Source organism: Chiloscyllium punctatum, chromosome 15 (genome assembly GCF_047496795.1).
Source record: "Chiloscyllium punctatum isolate Juve2018m chromosome 15, sChiPun1.3, whole genome shotgun sequence".
Taxonomy (NCBI): domain Eukaryota; kingdom Metazoa; phylum Chordata; class Chondrichthyes; order Orectolobiformes; family Hemiscylliidae; genus Chiloscyllium; species Chiloscyllium punctatum.
In genome coordinates, this window is record NC_092753.1 from 79,827,654 (window position 1) to 79,847,477 (window position 19,824).

The following is a 19,824-nucleotide window of genomic DNA, read 5'->3' on the forward strand; positions in this document are numbered from 1 at the left end:
AAACTGATGGGTTGTGAGAGGAGATGTATAAATTTTCCTTTTCCATAACTTTTCCCTTATCCAAATAATGCCAGGTTGAGAATAAATTCCAATCACTAGCATTCTACCTGCAGCCAATTGATTGAAAAATCGTGTAGCTCTCAAATAATAGAGGAACTGGAATATAGAAGGATACAAGTACTCATGAATCAATGATTGCTCCCAGTTCTCCTCACTGGTTAGTGAGTTTCCATGAGCAATGAGTCAAACCAAACCAGACAAGGTCTTTCCCAAAGTAACACACTAAGGCTAAATCAGCAAACAGAAATAAAAACAGCTTCAGTGCTACACCACTGTTCTAGACCACATTGAGTACATAAACAGTGACGTTAGTATACACTAATCTATGCCTTGTAACAGATAGAAAATCAAGTACACTTTTTGTGAATAATCACATCCATAGTAATTCACCAGATGGCAAAAGGGAGGCAATGATAACATTGTCTTTCCACAAAGTTAATACAATTCAATTGATGAACAAGTTATCGAATTTTAATTTGAATGCACTTCTCAGAATAAGCTAATTTAATTTATATTTATTGCTTAAATAAATCTAAAAACAAATGTGCAGAGTCACAAAGAGAAGGCAGGGAAGGAGTACCAGGTGAATCTTTCCTTCAGAAAGCGAGCACAGACAACAGGTTGAATGATCTCCTTCTGTGCTCTAAATATTTATGATAGTAGTCTTCCATCAGAGTGACACATTCGAATGAATATGATTGAAACCAAGAAATACACAGCAAGAATGCTAGTTGCAGCAGTCAAGGTGAACATGCTTAGAAGAAATTAAACTGCCAGAAACAAAGTGGAGAAGTGTGTAATTCGAAGACATTTGTTGAAAAATTATTCATTCAAGCAAATTCAAACACTGAGGAGTCAACAGCTTGTATATTCTTGTCCCAGGCACACTACCAATATACATGTAATTTACCAATTACAGTTCCTGTGATGTATAAAAGATGATGACAATAAAGAGGTATAAGTCTTTGCACCCAGCTTAATTCCAAACATGTATGCTGAAACTGACCTAAGTATGGAATCTGAGAACAGAGACTGGAATTTATGGAGGCTTTTGACACTGTGCCTGTTCAACTTTTAACATAAAACACAGCAAGAAGAATTAAATAAATGCTCAGCATTACCTTTAACTGATTATTGAAGACATCTATCTCCTGGAGTTTCGCCCTTGTTTCTTTCTCAACTTCATCTAGTTGATCACGAAGATGTTGTCTAGTCAACTCTTTGTTTTCCAAAGACTTTTTAACAGTAAGAATAGTGTCCCCTATTAATGAAAAAAAAAATACTGTTCTGCAAATTGACAGTTTGGAAGAGGAAATTCTGCATTTAAAATACACTGAGTTGTTACTGATGTGCACTTAAATAATCTGTCACAACAGTCATAAGCATTCAAGAAACTTAGAGTCACAACAAAACAGAAATTTAATTACTAAACTTGACAAACAGCAGAGTAAGATAAAAGTTTTTTTGCATATTAACATATTGTTACTGCCATGTTTCTTGGTTGCATTTTAGATTACAATTTCATAGTTTCTAGAGTTTAGCATCACCAGTCACTCCCAGTTGACGATCACCTGAACCCAATAATTTATTGCATGCCTTCCTTCTCAATATTCAGGCAAAAACACAGTAATTTCAAAATGAACTCTAAGAAAATACTATGCATGCCTCTCTAATTAGTTTCTCTCTCCAAAATAGTCAAATAGATCCTTTTACAAAATTAAGTCAGTGTTTGGAGCATGCTTACTTTATGAAAGATAAATTTAACAGAAACATTCATATTTTGCGGGTATACAAAGAGATAGTGCATACTTCCTCTAATCCAAAAAACACAGTCACTGCACAGTGAATCCATTACATTCACGTTGGCTCTTTATAGGACTACCTCACCGAGTTCCACTTCTCCAACCTCAACCGTATAGCCCTGTAATTTCTCTTCGCTCAGATAATTATTCAAGTCTATTTGAAGATTTTGATAGAATCTGCCTTCACTATACTCTCAGTCAGTGCCTTCCAGTTCCTTATCATTTGCAATGTAAGATTTGCCCTCATGTTGCCCTTGCTTCTTTTGGTGATCACTTAAAATTGATGTCCTCTGCTACTCAGCCCTTTAACAGCACCAACCACTAGTGAATTTTGAGACGATTTGTAGCTCAAGTTGAGGTTCTGGATGTAAATTTGCTCACTGAGCTGGAAGGTTCGTTTTCAGATGTTTTGTTACCATACTAAGTAACATCATCAGTGAGCCTCTGGATGAGGTGGTATGGCCTGCTTTCTATTTATGTGTTTAGGTTTCCTCGGGTTGGTGATGCCATTTCCTGTGGTGATGTTACCACTAGCCAAAAGAATAGCAGAGCAAAACAGCTGCAGAATGCTAAGAGAAATGATTAATGATGCCCACAACAGACTCCGTAAATCGAACCGGGAAACTTTGTGTCAAAAAACTCTAATGGCGAATGCAACAGATCATGAATGGGCAGACACAGTACAACAAGCCATAGACATTAGACAGCAACAAACACAAAGTGAAAAAGCTAAACCTATAGAAAAAAAATGAGACAAACTTACAAAATAACAACACAAACAACACAGAAGCATGGATTAAAAAAAATTTACTGACCGAACCTCAACAGGCACTGAAAAAGCAGTCTTAATAAGAGGATTAAATTACAACCTCCAGGATGCGGAGAAGAAAGATTTCTTAGCAGCATTAGAAACAACACTGAAAGACAACAAACTTACAGAAGAAATCCAGCAAACCATCAGACAGTCGCACCAACATTAAGCAGGAAAAAGGAAGGGAACACACAATACTCAAGAAAGGAAAGCACTAGAAGGACTTAAAAAAAAAGAAAAATTTTGTTGTCCTACCTGCAGACAAAGGACGCTTGACAGTCATTTTAAATCAAAGAGATTACATTGAGAAAGCGAACACACTGCTTGCAAATATCAACACTTACCAACCCCACAACCAAATCACAGCCCTACTCAAAAACTTTTAGAAATCTGGAGAAATAAATGAGACCGACTTCTAAAAAATGAAATCAGGTACACATCAGAAATCCACAGATTATCCAAAATTCACAAACCAGGAGGCCCCCCCCTCAGACCCATAGTCTCGCTACCTGGAACACCAAGCTTAGATTGGCCAAATAGCTAGATTAAAACACTTAGTAGAAGACTAACGCCACTCCATCCACTCCACCCAAGAAGTCCGGAAGACACCAAGATTGAAGAGGATGAAACAATGGCCTCCTTTGATGCAACAGCCCTATTACATTCATCAGCATGGCCAAGGAAACACTGACTACACTAGTAGAAGAACCAAAGACACTTACACCAAACGCCAACTTCATCAGCAAGGACAGTATCGTCAAGCTAGTGGACCTATGCCTTACCACCCACTTCACCTTCAACAACAAAACCTACAGACAAACCAACAGAACACCCATGGGATCTCCGATAGCAGGATTCTCAGGAGAGGCAGTAATGCAGACATTCGAACAAACAGCTCTGCCAACTATCCAATCCAAACTTTGATCCGCTACATGGATGACACCTTTGTCATCACTAAACAAAACAAATTAGAGGAAACTTTCAAACCATTAATAATACACTTATTGGCATAAAATTCACTAAAGCAGAGGAAAACAACAACAAACTATCATTTCTAAATTACGCAGTAGAATGAACAGCCAATGGGGAATTTCAAACCAGCGTCTCCAGGAAAATAACACATACTGATCAAATATTAAACTACAGAAGCAATCATACCAACACCCACAAATGGGGCTGCATTAAAACATTATTTCAACGAGCCACCACACACTGCAGCACAGAGGAACTAAAAAGAGCAGAGGAAAATCACCTATACAGTGTATTCAAAAAGAACGGATACCCAACGAATACAGTACTCCGATTCCTCAGCAACAAACCCAAACAAGCAGACAAAACGCATCCAGAAACCCCTGCCACTCTCCCCTACATCAAAGGCATCTCAGAAATGACTGCCAGACTACTCAGACCCCTTGGCATCAAGGTAGTCCACAAACCCACCAACACACTAAACAGCAGCTAATGAATTTGAAAGACCCGACACAAACAAGCAAAACTAATGTAATTTACAAAATACCTTGCAAGAACTGTAACAAATTGGAACAAACAGGCAGAAAACTTAGCCACCAGGATACACGAACATCAAACAGCCAAAATATGACATGACCCACTATCACTAGCATCCTTACATGCAGTTGGGAAAGAACCACTTCGACTGGGACAACACAGCCATCCTAAGACAAGCCAAACAGACACACACAAGAATTCCAAGAAGGATGACATTCCAACCAGAACTTTTATCAACAAACACATTGACTTGGATCCCATTTACTACTCCTTGAGAAAAACAGGAAATGACATCACCAACCCAAGGAAACCTAAACACAAATAGAAAATTGAGCATAATACCAGCCCTTCATCAGAGATTCACTGACTAGGTTTCATCACTGACATGGTGATGAAACATCCGAAAACAAACCTTCCAGTTCAGCGAGCAAACTTCCATCCAGCATGAACCACTTTATTCCCCTCTGCACTGTTTCTACTGCTCATTATTTTGAACACTTGCATCAAGTTGGCCCTTAAATAGTTTTTCGATCTTCCATACAGCACTTCCCAAAACATGATACTCAGACCTGGATACAGTAGTCCAGTTGAAACTGAACCTAAATTTTATATGGGAATACCATAATGCCCTTGATAGGCCCTCAGTTCATAAGCTACATGGAATGTTGGGCTTTATAACCAGTTCCTCAATTTGCCCTGCTCACATGATTTGCTCACATATGTATCCCCCAGTCTTGGTGTGCTACATTCCATCCCCTTCAGATACGAACCCTTAATCTTATATTGCTTCTCTTATTCTTCCTACCAAAAAGTGAATCACTTCAAATTCTCTGCACTACATGTTGCATCATTTTTCCCATCCATCTACATTCCTCATTATGCTGAATATGCTCATATTTTGTGCTATTCACAAGCATGCAAAGAAATCAGAACTGCATTTATCTCAGCTATTCCCTGCTTTTACTCTTTTGGCTATCTGGTACTTTGCGACAATTAATTAAGGAATACATTCGTGGCTTCACAAAGGAAGATGAGGAAATCCAAAATCAAGTGTCAGGAAGGTCTTCTGTCATACAACAGGTTCCAGTTTTTTTGTATTCAACAGAGCTTCTAAGTGTGAACCGGCTAATTGCTTGGAGAAAAAAAAAGCAGAGACATGGGGGGGGGCGGGAGATAAAGGCTAGATAGCAGAATTAACTGGATTCAATAGTGTGAATGGCTTCCTTCTGTGCAGTAACTGCAGCTATCAAATGTTTTAGAACAGATGGTCATTTATCAATAATGAATGAATCCAACTGTTGACAATGTACCAAAATGACAGTCACTGAACACAATCACCCAAGTCAATTGATACCTGACAGTTACTATTGTCCTGAGTCTTTTCAATTTATCATGAAGAATAATTCTGTGGTCATTTCATCTGGAACAAAATGTAATCATTTTCCTTCAATAACTACTCACTTGATAATAATTGAACCCCTTTAATACAGAAGTTTTTGAATTGTCCCTGATACATGGAATAATGGAAAACCAGCATTTAGTACCCATTACTTATTAAGGATCAGTTATATTCTGTACTGAAGTGACTGGGTATGAGTACCAAGTTCTATAGGACTACTTGCATACCTAACAGTAAAAACAACATGCAATAGACAAGATTGCACAATCCCAATCAATTCACAGCCTTGCAGCCCTGCCACATCCAAACATGGATAGTGGTGCATAATTAAACAACTAACTGGTAGAGGCGGCTCTACATCTAACTCCATCTTCAATGATGTGGGGTCCCAGTGCATCAGGGCAAAACGCAAGGCCGAAGCATTTGCAAACAACTTCAGTCACATGATTACATTTTGTTCCAGATGAAATGACCACAGAATTATTCTTCATGATAAATTGAAAAGACTCAGGACAATAGTAACTGTCAGGTATCAATTGACTTGGGTGATTGTGTTCAGTGCCAAGTAGCTGATCCATCTCCAATGCCTCCGGATGTCGCAAGTGTCTCAAATTTTATTTGATTCATTCCTGTGATATCAATGAATTACTGAAGGCAATGAATAATGCAACAATCCTGACAACATCCAATTATGGTTACTACAGGCACAGAACTATTGAAAAGTTACCGCACATTAAGAGACTATCCAGGCCCTCACATTTTCTAGATGAATACATGAGCTGGTTACTCAAACCCTACTTTCCAGCAACTGCTCTTTAGGCTTTGGAGGTTACAGTGCTTCAGTTGCAGATTCAGGTTCCATTCAAATGAGTTGAGGGTTTCCAACTCCCCCAGCAAACTGGACAGTGAACTCCAGACATCACAAGTTTCTGCGAAAAGTTTGATTCTTATCACTTCTAATCCTTTATTTTAACCCAATAGCCCCGATAAATTACCTCCTACTAGGCAAAACAAGTTTCCCTGTCCACTCGATTCAAGTTTCTGATGGTTTAATGATCTCAAGTTCCCAAAGCAAGTTCAAAGTCAACAAGGCCCAAAATCAGGAGTTTGATGGAATACTCACCACTTGCATGAGTGAATGAAACTGCAAGTACACTCAAGAAGCTTCACACCATCCAGGACAAAAAAGTCCATTCGACTAGCACCTTACTACCTTCAACCCTCCCGGACTGATACACACTGGCAAGTATGCAAGATCGACAAGCTGCACTGCAGAAACTCACCAAGCCTCCTGCAACAATACACCCCAAACCTGCAACACCTACCACCTAGAAGGCCAAGGGTCACAGATGCATGGGAGCATCACCATCGGAGAACTCACTTCCAAATCTCTCATCCCAACTTGGAACTATCCTTCACAGTAACTTGAATCCTGGAATACCATTCCTAACAGCACTGTGCACCAAGACCACATGGACTGCAGTAGTTCAAACAGCAAGCTCAACAATATCTTCGAGGGCAATAAATTCTGGCTCAGTCAGCAACATCTACATGCCATGAATCAAAATAAATACTGACACAAATTAAATAAATTACATATCATGAAAAACTGCGATAGTATCACAAGGCGTTAAACATTAACACCAAAGTGCTGGAAACACACACATTGTGCACCACTTCACTGAAAAATAAATAGTGCAATTTTCACTTAGTTTGCACAGATCAGACAGAATGTATGTGAGAATTAGAAAGCAAGTAAATTCACTTGGTCTACCAAAGTTTTGGTAATCAAAGAAAAATCTATAGCTAGAATTTGGAAGAATAACAATGCTGAATTGTACTTTACTAGAAATATTATTGACAGAGCTACTAAATATGTCACTCAGGTCCTTTGTTGCTAGGACTTGAAAAAATTGACATTTCATGGAATAATTGGCTTCAGTTGAGAAAGTGAGGACTGAAGATGTTGGAGAGTCAGAACCAAAAGGGGTGACACTGGAAAAGCACAGATGAGGTAGCATCCAAGGAGCAGGAGAGTCAATGTTTCAGGCATAAGCCCTTCATCAAGCAATAACTTATAGCACTTATGGAAGGTCATCAACATAAAACAAACTGGAAACTCAGAGGCACAATTTAAGAAATGGCCTCCCCATTTAGGATGGAGGAGATGTGACAGGTTTTCTTCCTCTCTCCAAGGCTCTTCAATCTTGGAAATTATTTCTCAGAGACGAGTGGCAGCACAGACATTGAAAATTTTGAATTCAAAAAGGTAGATAAGAGTTAACCAACAAGGGAGTCAAAATCATAAGGAGTAAGGGGCAAGTTTGAGGGCACAATTAGATCAGCTGCAATCCTAAACGTTAGACGAGGCCGAATACCTTACTCCTGCTTCTAATTCATATGTTCATGCCTCATTATTCATTGAGGAACTTGGTGGTCAATGAGCAGAGCAATTGGTGAAATTTAAATTCAATTAGAATCTAAGCCTAGCTCTCGACATGGTGACTATGGAACTGTTGAACTTCATCTAGTTAAATCACACCCTTGAGGGAAGAAAACCTGTCATTCTTACCTAGTTGGGCCTACAAGTGATGTGGAGGTGCTGGTGTTGGACTGGGGTTGACAAGCTCAGAAATCACGCAACACCATGTTATCAACCAAGAGGTTTATTTGAAATCATAGGCTTTAGGAGCGCTGTTCCTTTGTCAGGTGAAATGCTTCACCTGACAAAGGTGCAGCGCTCCAAAAGCTGTTGGACTATAATCTGGTGTCGTGTGGATTCTGACCTTGGCCTACAAATGACCAGGCAATGTGGCTAACTCTTAACTGTCTTTTCAAAAGTTATTCAGCTCACGAGCATTTGAAGATAGACAAATGCTGGCCTGCCAGTGACACACGTACCCCATGAAAAAACGAAGGGAAAAGAAGATATTTTCACAGAGTTGAATATTCCCAGAATTTTCTTGTTTTATTATAGAGTTCTAGCATTCCACTTTGGGTTTCAGTTGATTACCAAATTTGCCTGAAACCAGCAATGACAAAAAAGCACTGATAGCAAGGACAACAACAAACAAATTCGCAGAATGACCAACCCAGCAGTCATATAGTGAAATTTGTGTATTTCTGAGAAACAAACAAAAAAGTGATAGAGAAACAGAGCAGGTCTGTTTTTCTCAACAGATGCTGTCAGACTTAACATTATAAGTTCAGTAACCTTTCTTCAGAACTGAAAATACTTCTCTCAGCAAATGCTGTCAGACCTGCCATGTTTTTCTCACACTTTTTTTGTTTCAGATTTTCAGCAACTGCAGTTGTGTTTGTTTATTCTAATTCCAAGAAAGCCTGGTGTCCTAGCTGGAACAATATTGCAAATACTCCAAGATTGTTCCTGTGCTGTCATACCTGGTTCAATTTCTGATGCGCTACTGATTAACACAATCCAAAACCATTCTGATGCATACACATACACTTTCAGACAGCTGAAAATGATTCAGAAACAATCCTTACTATGTAGACTGTTCTGCTGGACCTGCTTCAGTTTATCATTGAGAGACTGCTTCTCAGGAATCAGTCGACTGAGCATCTGTTGAAATTCCTACAGGTCAGACGAAAAGAAAACTTATCACATTCAAATACACCATATGTTTGCAGTTTGGCATCAAGCAAATGCCCAGGTTTATGGAGAAACTTGTATTCCAAGAAATATATGTTGATAACTCAAATTTTCACATCAACTAAAAACTAACCTGCAACTGTTGCTGTAGATGTGTGATTTCTGAAATTCGTAACTCCCGTGTTTGATTTGTATGCTCAATCTCGTGCCTTTGAGTGGAGAGACGAAATCGGATATCTTGAAGCTTGCCTTCCAACTGATTCTTTTTATCATTCTAACAGACAAAAACAAAGTCTGTCAAATCAATACAGCCTTACTCCAAAATAAATGTTGTGACAGCAAATCTATGAACTCACAAGGGCTTCAAGTTCAAACTCTAAAGTCTTTTTCCTTGCTTTCAAGGCTACAATATCTTCTTGTTCTTTGTTGCGTTGGTTCAAGAGTTCCTGCCGACGATTCCTCTCCCATTCAAGCTGGCGCTGCCTTTCAAGTTCACGTTTTGCAGCCTGTAATCAAACGAAAATATTGTAGGTTATGTATTATGTGGCAAATATCATAGACCCCCGAACCTGCTCTCAAAGGCACGACAAGAGTGGCAGAGATCACACACTTATCCCTGTGATGTCAGGATATCTTCTAGTGCCACAAAAGTAACACATTATCATGGTTGATGAGTGAGTTTAGATTAATGGCGTTATGAAACACTTCCTGCTTGAATATACATATCCAAATGTAACCAGAACAAGAAATGACCCATTTATAAATCAGTCCTAAATGCCATTTTTCTTCTTAACTCAGCAGCAACTCATGCCCCAGGTTACAGAAGTTATTTTATTTTTATAAATTCACTTGTGGGACATGGCATCATTGGCTGGGTCAGCATTTATTCCTTGTCCTGATACATCCACAAACAAAGCTGCATCAGAACTTTACTCCAACGCACCACCACACACTGCAGCACAGAGGAACTATGCAGAGCAGAGGAAAATCACCTATACAGAGTATTCAAAAAGAATGGGAACCCAATGAACACAGTCCGCAGAGTTCTCAGCAACAAACCGAAATAAGCAGACAAAACACGTCCAGAAACTCTAGCCACTCTCCCCTACATCAAAGACATCTCGGAAATAACTGCCAGATGACTCAGACCCCTTGGCATCTTGGGAGCGCACAAACCTATCAACACGCTGAAACAGCAGCTAATGACCTTGAAAGACCTTATACAGAGAAGCAAAACTAATGTCATTTTCAAAAGACCGTGCAAGGACTTTCACAAACACGACATTGGACAAACAGGCAGAAAACTAGCCAACAGGATACACAAACATCAACTAGCCACAAAAGGACATGACCCTCTCTCACTAGTATCCTCACATACAGATGAGGAAGGACACCACTTCGACTGGGACAACACATCCATCCTAGGACGAGCCAAACAGAGACATGCACGAGAATTCCTAGAAGCATGGCATTCCAACTGGAACTCTATCAACATGCACATGAAGTTAGACCCCATCTACCAACCCCTGAGAAAAAGAACAGGAAATACCATCACCACAGGAAATGACATCACCTATCCAAATAAACCCAAACATATAAATAGAAAGCAGGAATCATTAGCAGTGCTTCTTCCAGAGGCTCAATGAACATGTTACCTAGTCTGGTAACGAAACATTTGAAAATGAACCTTCCAGCTCAGCAAGCAAACCTATATCCAGAACTATGGTTTAACTTAAATTTTAACTTCTACAAAGACAGCCTTCTGGCAACACTAACATATTTCTTCACAGTCATTGTCAAATGCAATCAAAATGTTGTACTGATTATCCCAGAGTGTTTAATAAATACAGTAATGAAATTACTGTTTTTATATGGTATTTCTTCAAGTACTGACTCATGAATAAAAAAATGTTTTCAATACTCAAACCCATATAAAACCACTGAATAAAACCAATATTTTATAAACGTGTTATCCTACTGAAAGTTAAAAATCACAACACCAGGTTATAGTCCAACGGCTTTATTTGGAAGCACTAGCTTTCTGACAATTGCCTGATGAAGGAGCACCACACCGAAAAGCTAGTCCTTCCAAATAAACCTGTTGGATTATAACCTGGTGTGTGAGATGTTTAATTTTGTCCACCGCAGTCCAACACCGGCATCTCCAAATCATCTGACTGAAAGTCCACTAAATAATTAATTCTTTTTCCAATATGGAGCATTTTTTCAGTTGACTGCCGAGGTATTAAATGAATCTCAAAGGAACTAAATCAACTGGCACAAACAAACAATGTGATGCAACTCAAGTAAAAATCATAATGAAATCATATTAACAACAGAGGTTGCAGACGTGGAGGATTTTCATCCACTTCTTCCTAACATCTCTATAGTAAAGGCCCAAGACCTTTAGCCATTCTTAAAACAAAGTAGAAAAGTTTATAAAAGAGATAATAAATTACATTCGATTTAAAGAAATCCTGCAAAAGCTACAAAATCACCTACAGTTAAGCCAAAATGCCCTGGTTCAAGATTGTTTTAAGACAAGGCAGTTTTAAATAGAAACAATAACAGAACACATCTCATTCTTATAATTTAGTGATTCCTTTTCTCATTACAATAATATTAGATTACCATAATCTACCAAATGCACATTCAACTTGAGAACCAATAACCTAATTTGGACAGGAGAGGAAAACAAATGCAAATATTTATCTTTCAGCAATGTTTTTACTTAGGGTCAGGGATATTCCAAGATGACATAGTGGAGATCTAAAATGTGAACCAGGTTCAACTTGGCAATCCTTTACCAAAGGCTGGTAAGACCACACAAATCTCCAGCTGGTCTGGCTTAATAAGCCAGATAGAATGATAAGTACAACAGTTGATATTCTGATACAAGACCACTGAGCTTTCTCTAATTGGATGTTGTCAGTTCATGATGTTTACTTTGAGAAAGTGAGGGTCATGATAGACAAGCAAGAACATGGTCAGTGCTCTATGCTGATGAACTGTGGAGTTCTGGTGGTTAAGTACCAGCATTTTCTCAGAAAGATATGAGAGTCAAAAACCTTGGCACTTGCTTGCTTCAGCTCTCTTCACAAGAGAGGTTGGATAAAATTGTATGCACTGAATATTTAGCAGAGAAATTAACCTGGTATAACTTTTTCAAAAACTTGATTTGGACAAAATGTTTCCTTTAAAACTAATTTTTACCTAAAATGACATTTCAAAACATAAAAAGTAGCATTTGCAAAGAATAAAGAGAAACAATTCTTCAGCATCAATAGCTAAAAGTGATATGCAGTTGACGCCTAAATAAGGTAAAGTAGACCTAAGTGCAAAAAGCAGCAAGGGCTTATGCCTGAAACGTCGATTTTCCTGCTCCTCAGATGCTGCCTGACCTGCTGTGCTTTCCCAGCAACACACACACAACTCTGATCTCCAACATCTGCAGACCTCACTGTCTTTGAAGTGCAAAAAGCCATAATTATATATTTAGAGGTTGAATTGAGATATATCTTGTGATCTAGTCATATCCTTTTAGTTTATTTTCAGAAATCATTAATTACTATTCCAATTTTACCTCTCGCCTTTCTATTTCCTTTCTTCTCTCTTCCTCTCTTTGTCGTTCGAATTCTCGTTGTTTCTCCAGTTGCTTTTCGAGCTCCATCTGCCTTTTCCTTTCTTGTTCTTGCCGCTCCCGCTCTTTCCGTTCCTGCTCTGCACGTTCCAGTTGGGCAAGGCGTTCCTGCTCCTTTCGCTGTTGTTCCAGAAGAACTTGCCGTCGCTTTTCCAGTTCAAGATTCCCCCGTTCAAAATTCTCACGTTTCTTATCCTCAAATGTCACTGCAAACAGTTTGAGGGAAGGAAAAATTTAAGCAATCAAAAAAAATCATACCACTCCAATTAAAATAGAATTAGAATCATGGAAGCCCTACAGTGCAGATAGAGGCCATTCAGCCCAACAAGTCTGCACCAACCCTCCAAACAGCATCCCTCCCAAACACACACCCCCACCCTCTCCATGTAACCCTTAAAACTAATTCCTAACCCATATCAATCATGCCTAATCTTTCTACCCTGCACATCCCTCGACACTAAAGACAATTCAGAACTTGAATTAGAATCATGGAAGCCCTACAGTGCAGATACAGGCCCTTCAGTCCAACAAGTCCACACTGACCCTCCAAAGAGTAACCCACCCAGACCCATTCCCCTATTATCCTATATTTACCCCTGACTAATGCACCTAACCTATACATCCCTGAACACTATGAACAATTTAGCTTGGCCAATTCACCTAACCTGCACATCTTTGGATCGGAGGAGGAAACTGAAGCAGGCGGAGGAAACCCACGCAGACAACGTCCAAGCTCCAAACAGGTGCCAGAGGTTGGAATCTAACCTGTGAAACAGCAGGGCTAACCACTGCAGCACCATGCCACCCACCACCATTTAGTATGGCCAATCCACCCTAACCTCCACATCTTTGGATTGTGGGAGGAAACCCACATAGGTAAACTTCGGTTTCTAACTGCAGCTATACTAGCTAAAAGTACCACAGCTCAATAATGTCCCAGTTATCTTAATTGCCCCATAAATTTTCACTTCCCTCCCGTTTCTTTAAATGGAAACTATTCTATTGTTGAAATAAGTTTTGAACAAATATTCACTTAATACTTCGACTGCTGCAATTCTTGAAGTTATTGCTTTTCCCAGTTTAAAACAAAATCTTACACCATTCAAATCAACAGCATTGCTGCATGTTTGAGTAGAATACATAGACAAAGATATCGTAATTGCATTTCCCCAGTCAGGCGGCACTATAGTGAATCATTACATTCACAAAGGTTTAATATTCTTCTGACAATGAGAAGCCCAACAATACTCAGTTCTTCAAACCAAGGTGTTATTGAAATCTTAAGCTCAACATCTCCTAGCTTTTATATTTTACACAAGAAACCTGGATCCATTAGGTTTGTTTTATTCCGCAACTAATCCTAATGAGCCCAAGGTCATGGCTTTTATGTCCGAGGAATCTGTACACGTTAAAATAAACACAACCATCGCATATTAATGCTGATGTCTAATAACTTTATTTAATGCATTCTTTTCGCTCAATGTCCCTCTGCAACTTCCTTTGAGCGGAAGTGACTCTGAATTGAGTCACACAGTTGCCAACTTCAAAATCCGAAAAACAGCCCTCAATTTCTTCTTTTCATTTCCTCAAACCAATTTAACATAGGTCCATTTCATGGAGTTCGCCAATTGTGAGGACACGGCTCAGGATTACCCATGGAATAAAACAGACCTCCATTAATTTGCCATTGCAACACTCATCCACACCGCTTCCTTTCCCAGAAGCGAAGAATTTTCCAACTAACTTAGAGTCATAGAGATGTACAGCATGGAAATAGACACTTCAGCCCAACCCATCCATGCTGACCAGATATCCCAACCCAATCTAGCTCCAACTGCCAGCACCCGGCCCACATCCCTCCAAGCCCTTCCTATTCATATACCCATCCAAATGCCTCTTAAATGTTGCAATTGTACCAGCCTCCACCACTTCCTCTGCCAGCTCACTCCATACATGTACCACCCTCTGTGTGAAAATGTTGCCTCTTAGGTCTCTTTCATATCTTTCCCCCCTCACCCTAAACCTATGCCCTCCAGTTCTGGACTCCCCAACCCCAGGGAAAAGACTTTGCCTATTTATCCTATCCATGCCCCTCAATTTTCTAAACCTCTATAAGGTCACCTCTCAGCCTCCAACGCTCCAGGAAAAACAGCCCCAGCCTGTTCAGCCTCTCCCTATAGCTCAAAGCCTCCAACCCTGGCAACATCCTTGTAAGTCTTTTCTGAACCCTTGCAAGTTTCACAACATCTTTCCGATAGGAAGGAGACCAGAATTGCACACAACATCCCAACAGTGGCCTAACCAATGTCCTGTACAGCTGCAACGTGACCTCCCAACTCCTGTACTCAATAATCTGACCAATAAAGGAAAGCATAGCAAAACACTTTCTTCACTCTCCTATCTAGCTTGCGACTCCACTTTCAAGGAGCTAGGAACCTGCACTCCACGGTCTCTGTGTTCAGCAACATTCCCGAGGACCTTACCATTAAGTGTATAAGTCCTGCTAAGATATGTTTTCCCAAAATGCAGCACCTCGCATTTATTTGAATTAAACTCCATCTGCCACTTGTCAGCCCATTGGCCCATCTAGTCAAGATCCTGTTGTAATCTAAGGTAACCTTCTTTGCTGTCCACTACACCTCCAATTTTGGTGTCATCAGCAAACTTACTAACTGTACCTCTTATGCTCGCATCCAAATCATTTATGTAAATGACAAAAAAAGTAGAGGATCCAGTACTGATCCTTGTGGCACTCCACTGGTCACAGGCCACCAGTCTGAAAAACAACCCTCCACCACCATCCTCTGTCTTCTACCTTTGAGTCAGTTCTGTATCCACATGGCGAGTTCTCCCTGTATTCATGAGATCTAACCTTGCTAACCAGTCTCCCATGGGGAACCTTGTCGAACGCTTTACTGAAGTCCATATAGATCACAGCTACTACTCTGCCCTCAATCCTCTTGTTACTTCCTCAAAAAACTCAATCAAGCCTGTGAGACATGATTTCCCATGCACAAAGCCATGTTGACTATCCCTTATTAGTCCTTGCCTTTCCAAATACATGTACATCCTGTCCCTCAGGATTCCCTCCAACAACTTGCCCACCATCGATGTCAGGCTCACTGGTCTATAGTTTCCTGGCTTGTCCTTATTACCCTTCTTAAACAGTGGCACCACGTTAGCCAACCTCCAGTATTCCAGCACCTTACCTGTGACTATCAATGATACAAATGCCTCAGTAAGAGGCCCAGCAATCACTTCTCTAGCTTCCCACAGGGTTCTAGGGTAGACCTGGTCAGGTCCTGGGGAGTTATCCACCTTTATACATTTCAAGACATCCAGCACTTCCTCCTCTGTGATCTGGACATTTTGCAAGATGTCACCATCTATTTCACTACTTCCTATACCTTCCATTTCCTTTTCCACAGTAAATAACTCATTTAGTATCTCCCCCATTTTCTGCGGCTCCACACAAAGGCCGCCTTGCTGATCTTTGAGGGGCCCTATTCTCTCCCTCATTACCCTTTTGTCCTTCATGTATTTGTAAAAACCCTTTGGATTCTCCTTAATTCTATTTGCTAAAGTTATTTCATGCCCCCTTTTTGCCCTCCCGATTTCCCTCTTAAGTATAATCCTATAGCTTTATACTCTAAGGATTCACTCGATCTGTCCTGTCTATACCAGACATATACTTCCTGTTTTTTCTTAACCAAACCCTCAATTTCTTTAGTCATCCAGCGTTCCCAATACCTACCAGCCTTCCCTTTCACCCTGACAGGAATATACTTCCTCTGGATTCTTGTTGTTTTCTCATTTCTGACAACTTCCCATTTTCCAGCGATCCCTTTGCCTACGAACATCTGTTCCCAATCACCTTTTGAAAGTTCTTGCCTAACACTGTCAAAATTGGCCTTTCCCCCAATTTAGAACTTCAACTTTTAGATCTGGTCTATTCTTTTCCATCACTATTTTAAAACGAACAGAATTTATGGTCACTGGCCCCAAAGTGCTCCCCCACTGACACCTCAGTCACCTGCCCTGCCTTATTTCCCAAGAGTAGGTCAAATTCTGCAACTTCTCTAGTAGGTACATCCACATACTGAATCAGAAAATTGTCTTGTACACACTTAAATTCCTCTCCATCTGAACCCTTAACACTATGGCAGTCCCAGTCTATGTTTGGAAAGTTAAAATCCCCTACCATAACCACCCTATTATTCTTACAGATAGCTGAGATCTCCTTACAAGTTTGTTTCTCAATTTCCCTCTGACTGTTAGGGGGTCTATAATACAATCCCAATAAGGTGATTCTCCCTTTCTTATTTCTCAGTTTGACCTAAATAACTTTCCTGGATGTATTCCGGGAATATCCTCCCTCAGTACAGCTGTAATACTATCTCTTATCAAAAACTACACCCTCCTCTCTTGCCTCCCTTTCTGTCCTTCCTGTAGCATATGTATCCTGGAACATTAAGCTGCCAGTCCTGCCCATCCCTGAGCCATGTTTCTATAATTGCTATAATATCCCAGTCCAATGTTCCTAACCATGCCCTGAATTCATCTGCCTTCCCTGTTAGACCCCTTGCATCGAAATAAATGCAGTTTAATTTATTAGTGCTACCTTGTCCCTGCCTACCCTGACTGTTTGACTCCCTTCTCAACTGTACCAGTCTCAGATTGATCTCTTTCCTCACTATCTCCCTGGGTACCAACCTCCACCACCACCCCCACCACCCCACCTCCCCCTCCCTACGTTACCAGTTTAAATCCTCTTGAGCAACTCTAGCAAATTTCCCTGCCAGTATATTAGTCCCCTTCCAATTTAGGTGCAGACCGTTGATATTTATGTATTTACTTATTTATATTCTGAATAATATAATATTTATATTATTTACTTACTTTCAATACAATACTAAAATCATTTGCTCCACCTAGTGCTTGGCAGAGCTCAATACAACTCGAGCACGAAAGATTTCAAACGAGGAAAACAAAGCTCCACTTCAAACAATCCAAATTGAGGAAACAAAATACCTCTCAACCGGTTCAAACAAAAATCATGGGTGAATGGCTTTTACTGGAAATAGAGGCAAGGTTACTTCACACTGCAAATACTTCACCACTGTAATTTACCAGGCAATTTCTTTTCAGTTTCTTCATCTTGTGGTTCTTCAGGTACCCGTTGATCAATACTCAATGAGCTTCCAGTAGACATTCCACTACCAGACCTGGCTCTTCTGCAATATTCAAATAGAACTGTTGGACTGTAACATCTAAGTGATTTCAAAGTAAGGAGTTAAAATGCAAATCATTGTACATTGCAACTACAAAAAAAAGCACTCCACTTAAGAAATCTCACTAAGTTAATCACATTGATTTGGTCATTCAATTTTTCCTGAATGAAGCCAAACTGTTTTAGACAAACATTTTGTTGTCTACTCTACAGCAAAATACAGTGTTTTCAACATAATTCAGATATCAGATGTCGCCTGGCAATTCAAATTAGCATAATGAAAACAGGATAAAGTTATGTGCAGCTGTGGCTCAGTTGGTAGCACTCTTGCCTTTCAATCAAAGCACTGGGTTCAAGTACTGACTCCAGGGCCTTGGGAACAAGAAAAAGGCCATGCCTTATGGATTAATTGCCACAACAAAGAGGAACTGGCTTTTGGAAGGTCGTTCAAACTCAAAACCCCGTTTTCTCCCCCAGATAAACGTGAGAGAAAAAAAAAAGGCATTATCCAAAAAGAAGTTTACATTACATTACAGTGTGGAAACAGGGCCTTCGGCCCAACAAGTCCACACCGACCCGCCGAAGCGCAACCTACCCATACCCCTACATTTATCCCTCACCTAACACTATGGGCAATTTAGCATGGCCAATTCACCTGACCTGCACATCTTTGTGACTGTGGGAGGAAACCGGAGCACCCAGAGGAAACCCACGCAGACATGGGGAGAACGTGCAAACTCCACACAGTCAGTCGCCTGAGGCGGGAATTGAACCTGGGTCTCTGGCGCTGTGAGGCAGCAGTGCTAACCACTGTGCCACCGGCACTCCGGCCAGCGGTTATCCTTCAAGCAACATCATAAAATCAAAATGCTGTTTGTTGGAACTTTGTGCATTCAAATTAACTGCCACATTTCCTAGACACAACAGTGTGTACTCTTCAAAAATGGGACTTCATCGGTTATAAAGTATTGAGATGTCGGGTGGTCATGTGAAGCATTACAAAAATGAAAGTCTTTCTTTCAAACTGATCCATCAACTCAAGGTCAGGCCTTCCTCATAGGGAACACCACCACAGTCAATTAACCTGTGCTCTCTTTCATGCCATCAATTGCTCAACATTCACTGGTATTAAGACCAGTGAAGTAGGTATATTTTCCTACCTTGTAAATTGGATAAAATCTTTTAAAGCTATATTCCATGTGGTACAATAATCACATATCTCATAATACTATTCAATTCATCAGTTATGAGTGCCCCAACTACTTTGTATGAAATCCGAAAACTAACTGCAATATCCAAGTTCAGAAATACTTCTGCATTGCAGCCAGTAAAAGTTGGTCATGTTTAGTTACTACAAATGTCAGTTTACATATGCCAAATTTCCTTTCAAAGTTAAATCTGAACCATAAACTTAGCATATGAATTAGTCTAGAACTGTTTTGTTGTTTATAGAAAGTAAGTCCTTTCATAAAAAAATTCAACAAAACAACAGTATTTATCACATTACACACATTGGATAAATTCCACAATCTACACCCTACTGACCTGAACGTTGGTGGAATCAGCTCTCGAGTCAGTACAGAAGGCAATGGCTGTCCTGACATCGCCATATCAATTAAGTGCATAGCCAGAATGAATTCCTCCGCTGTAAGCTTTCCATCTTGATCTATGTCAGAAAGATTCCTGTATAGATTTGAGAGATTGGTTCAAGGTTGTCTTAAAGAAATAAAAATATTGCTCAAACATATTAAGTATAACCGCAA

At 39.9% G+C, this 19,824-nt stretch overlaps 1 protein-coding gene across 7 annotated transcripts in view; it reads right to left on the reverse strand.

Moving 5' to 3' along the window:
• Nucleotides 1–19,824, reverse strand: part of itsn1 (intersectin 1 (SH3 domain protein)) — a 203,961-nt gene that overhangs the window by 101,084 nt on the left and 83,053 nt on the right. For 6 of the 7 annotated variants that reach the window (XM_072585590.1, XM_072585589.1, XM_072585595.1 and 3 more), the window contains exons 10-16: nt 19,607–19,744; nt 17,962–18,101; nt 12,775–13,037; nt 9,548–9,697; nt 9,325–9,465; nt 9,086–9,173; nt 1,182–1,321 (exon numbers count right to left, since the gene is read on the reverse strand). In XM_072585590.1, coding sequence (XP_072441691.1) covers nt 1,182–1,321; nt 9,086–9,173; nt 9,325–9,465; nt 9,548–9,697; nt 12,775–13,037; nt 17,962–18,101; nt 19,607–19,744 — 1,060 coding nt within the window. The remainder of the gene's footprint in view (nt 1–1,181; nt 1,322–9,085; nt 9,174–9,324; nt 9,466–9,547; nt 9,698–12,774; nt 13,038–17,961; nt 18,102–19,606; nt 19,745–19,824) is intronic. The other variant, XM_072585594.1, reaches the window with a different exon arrangement.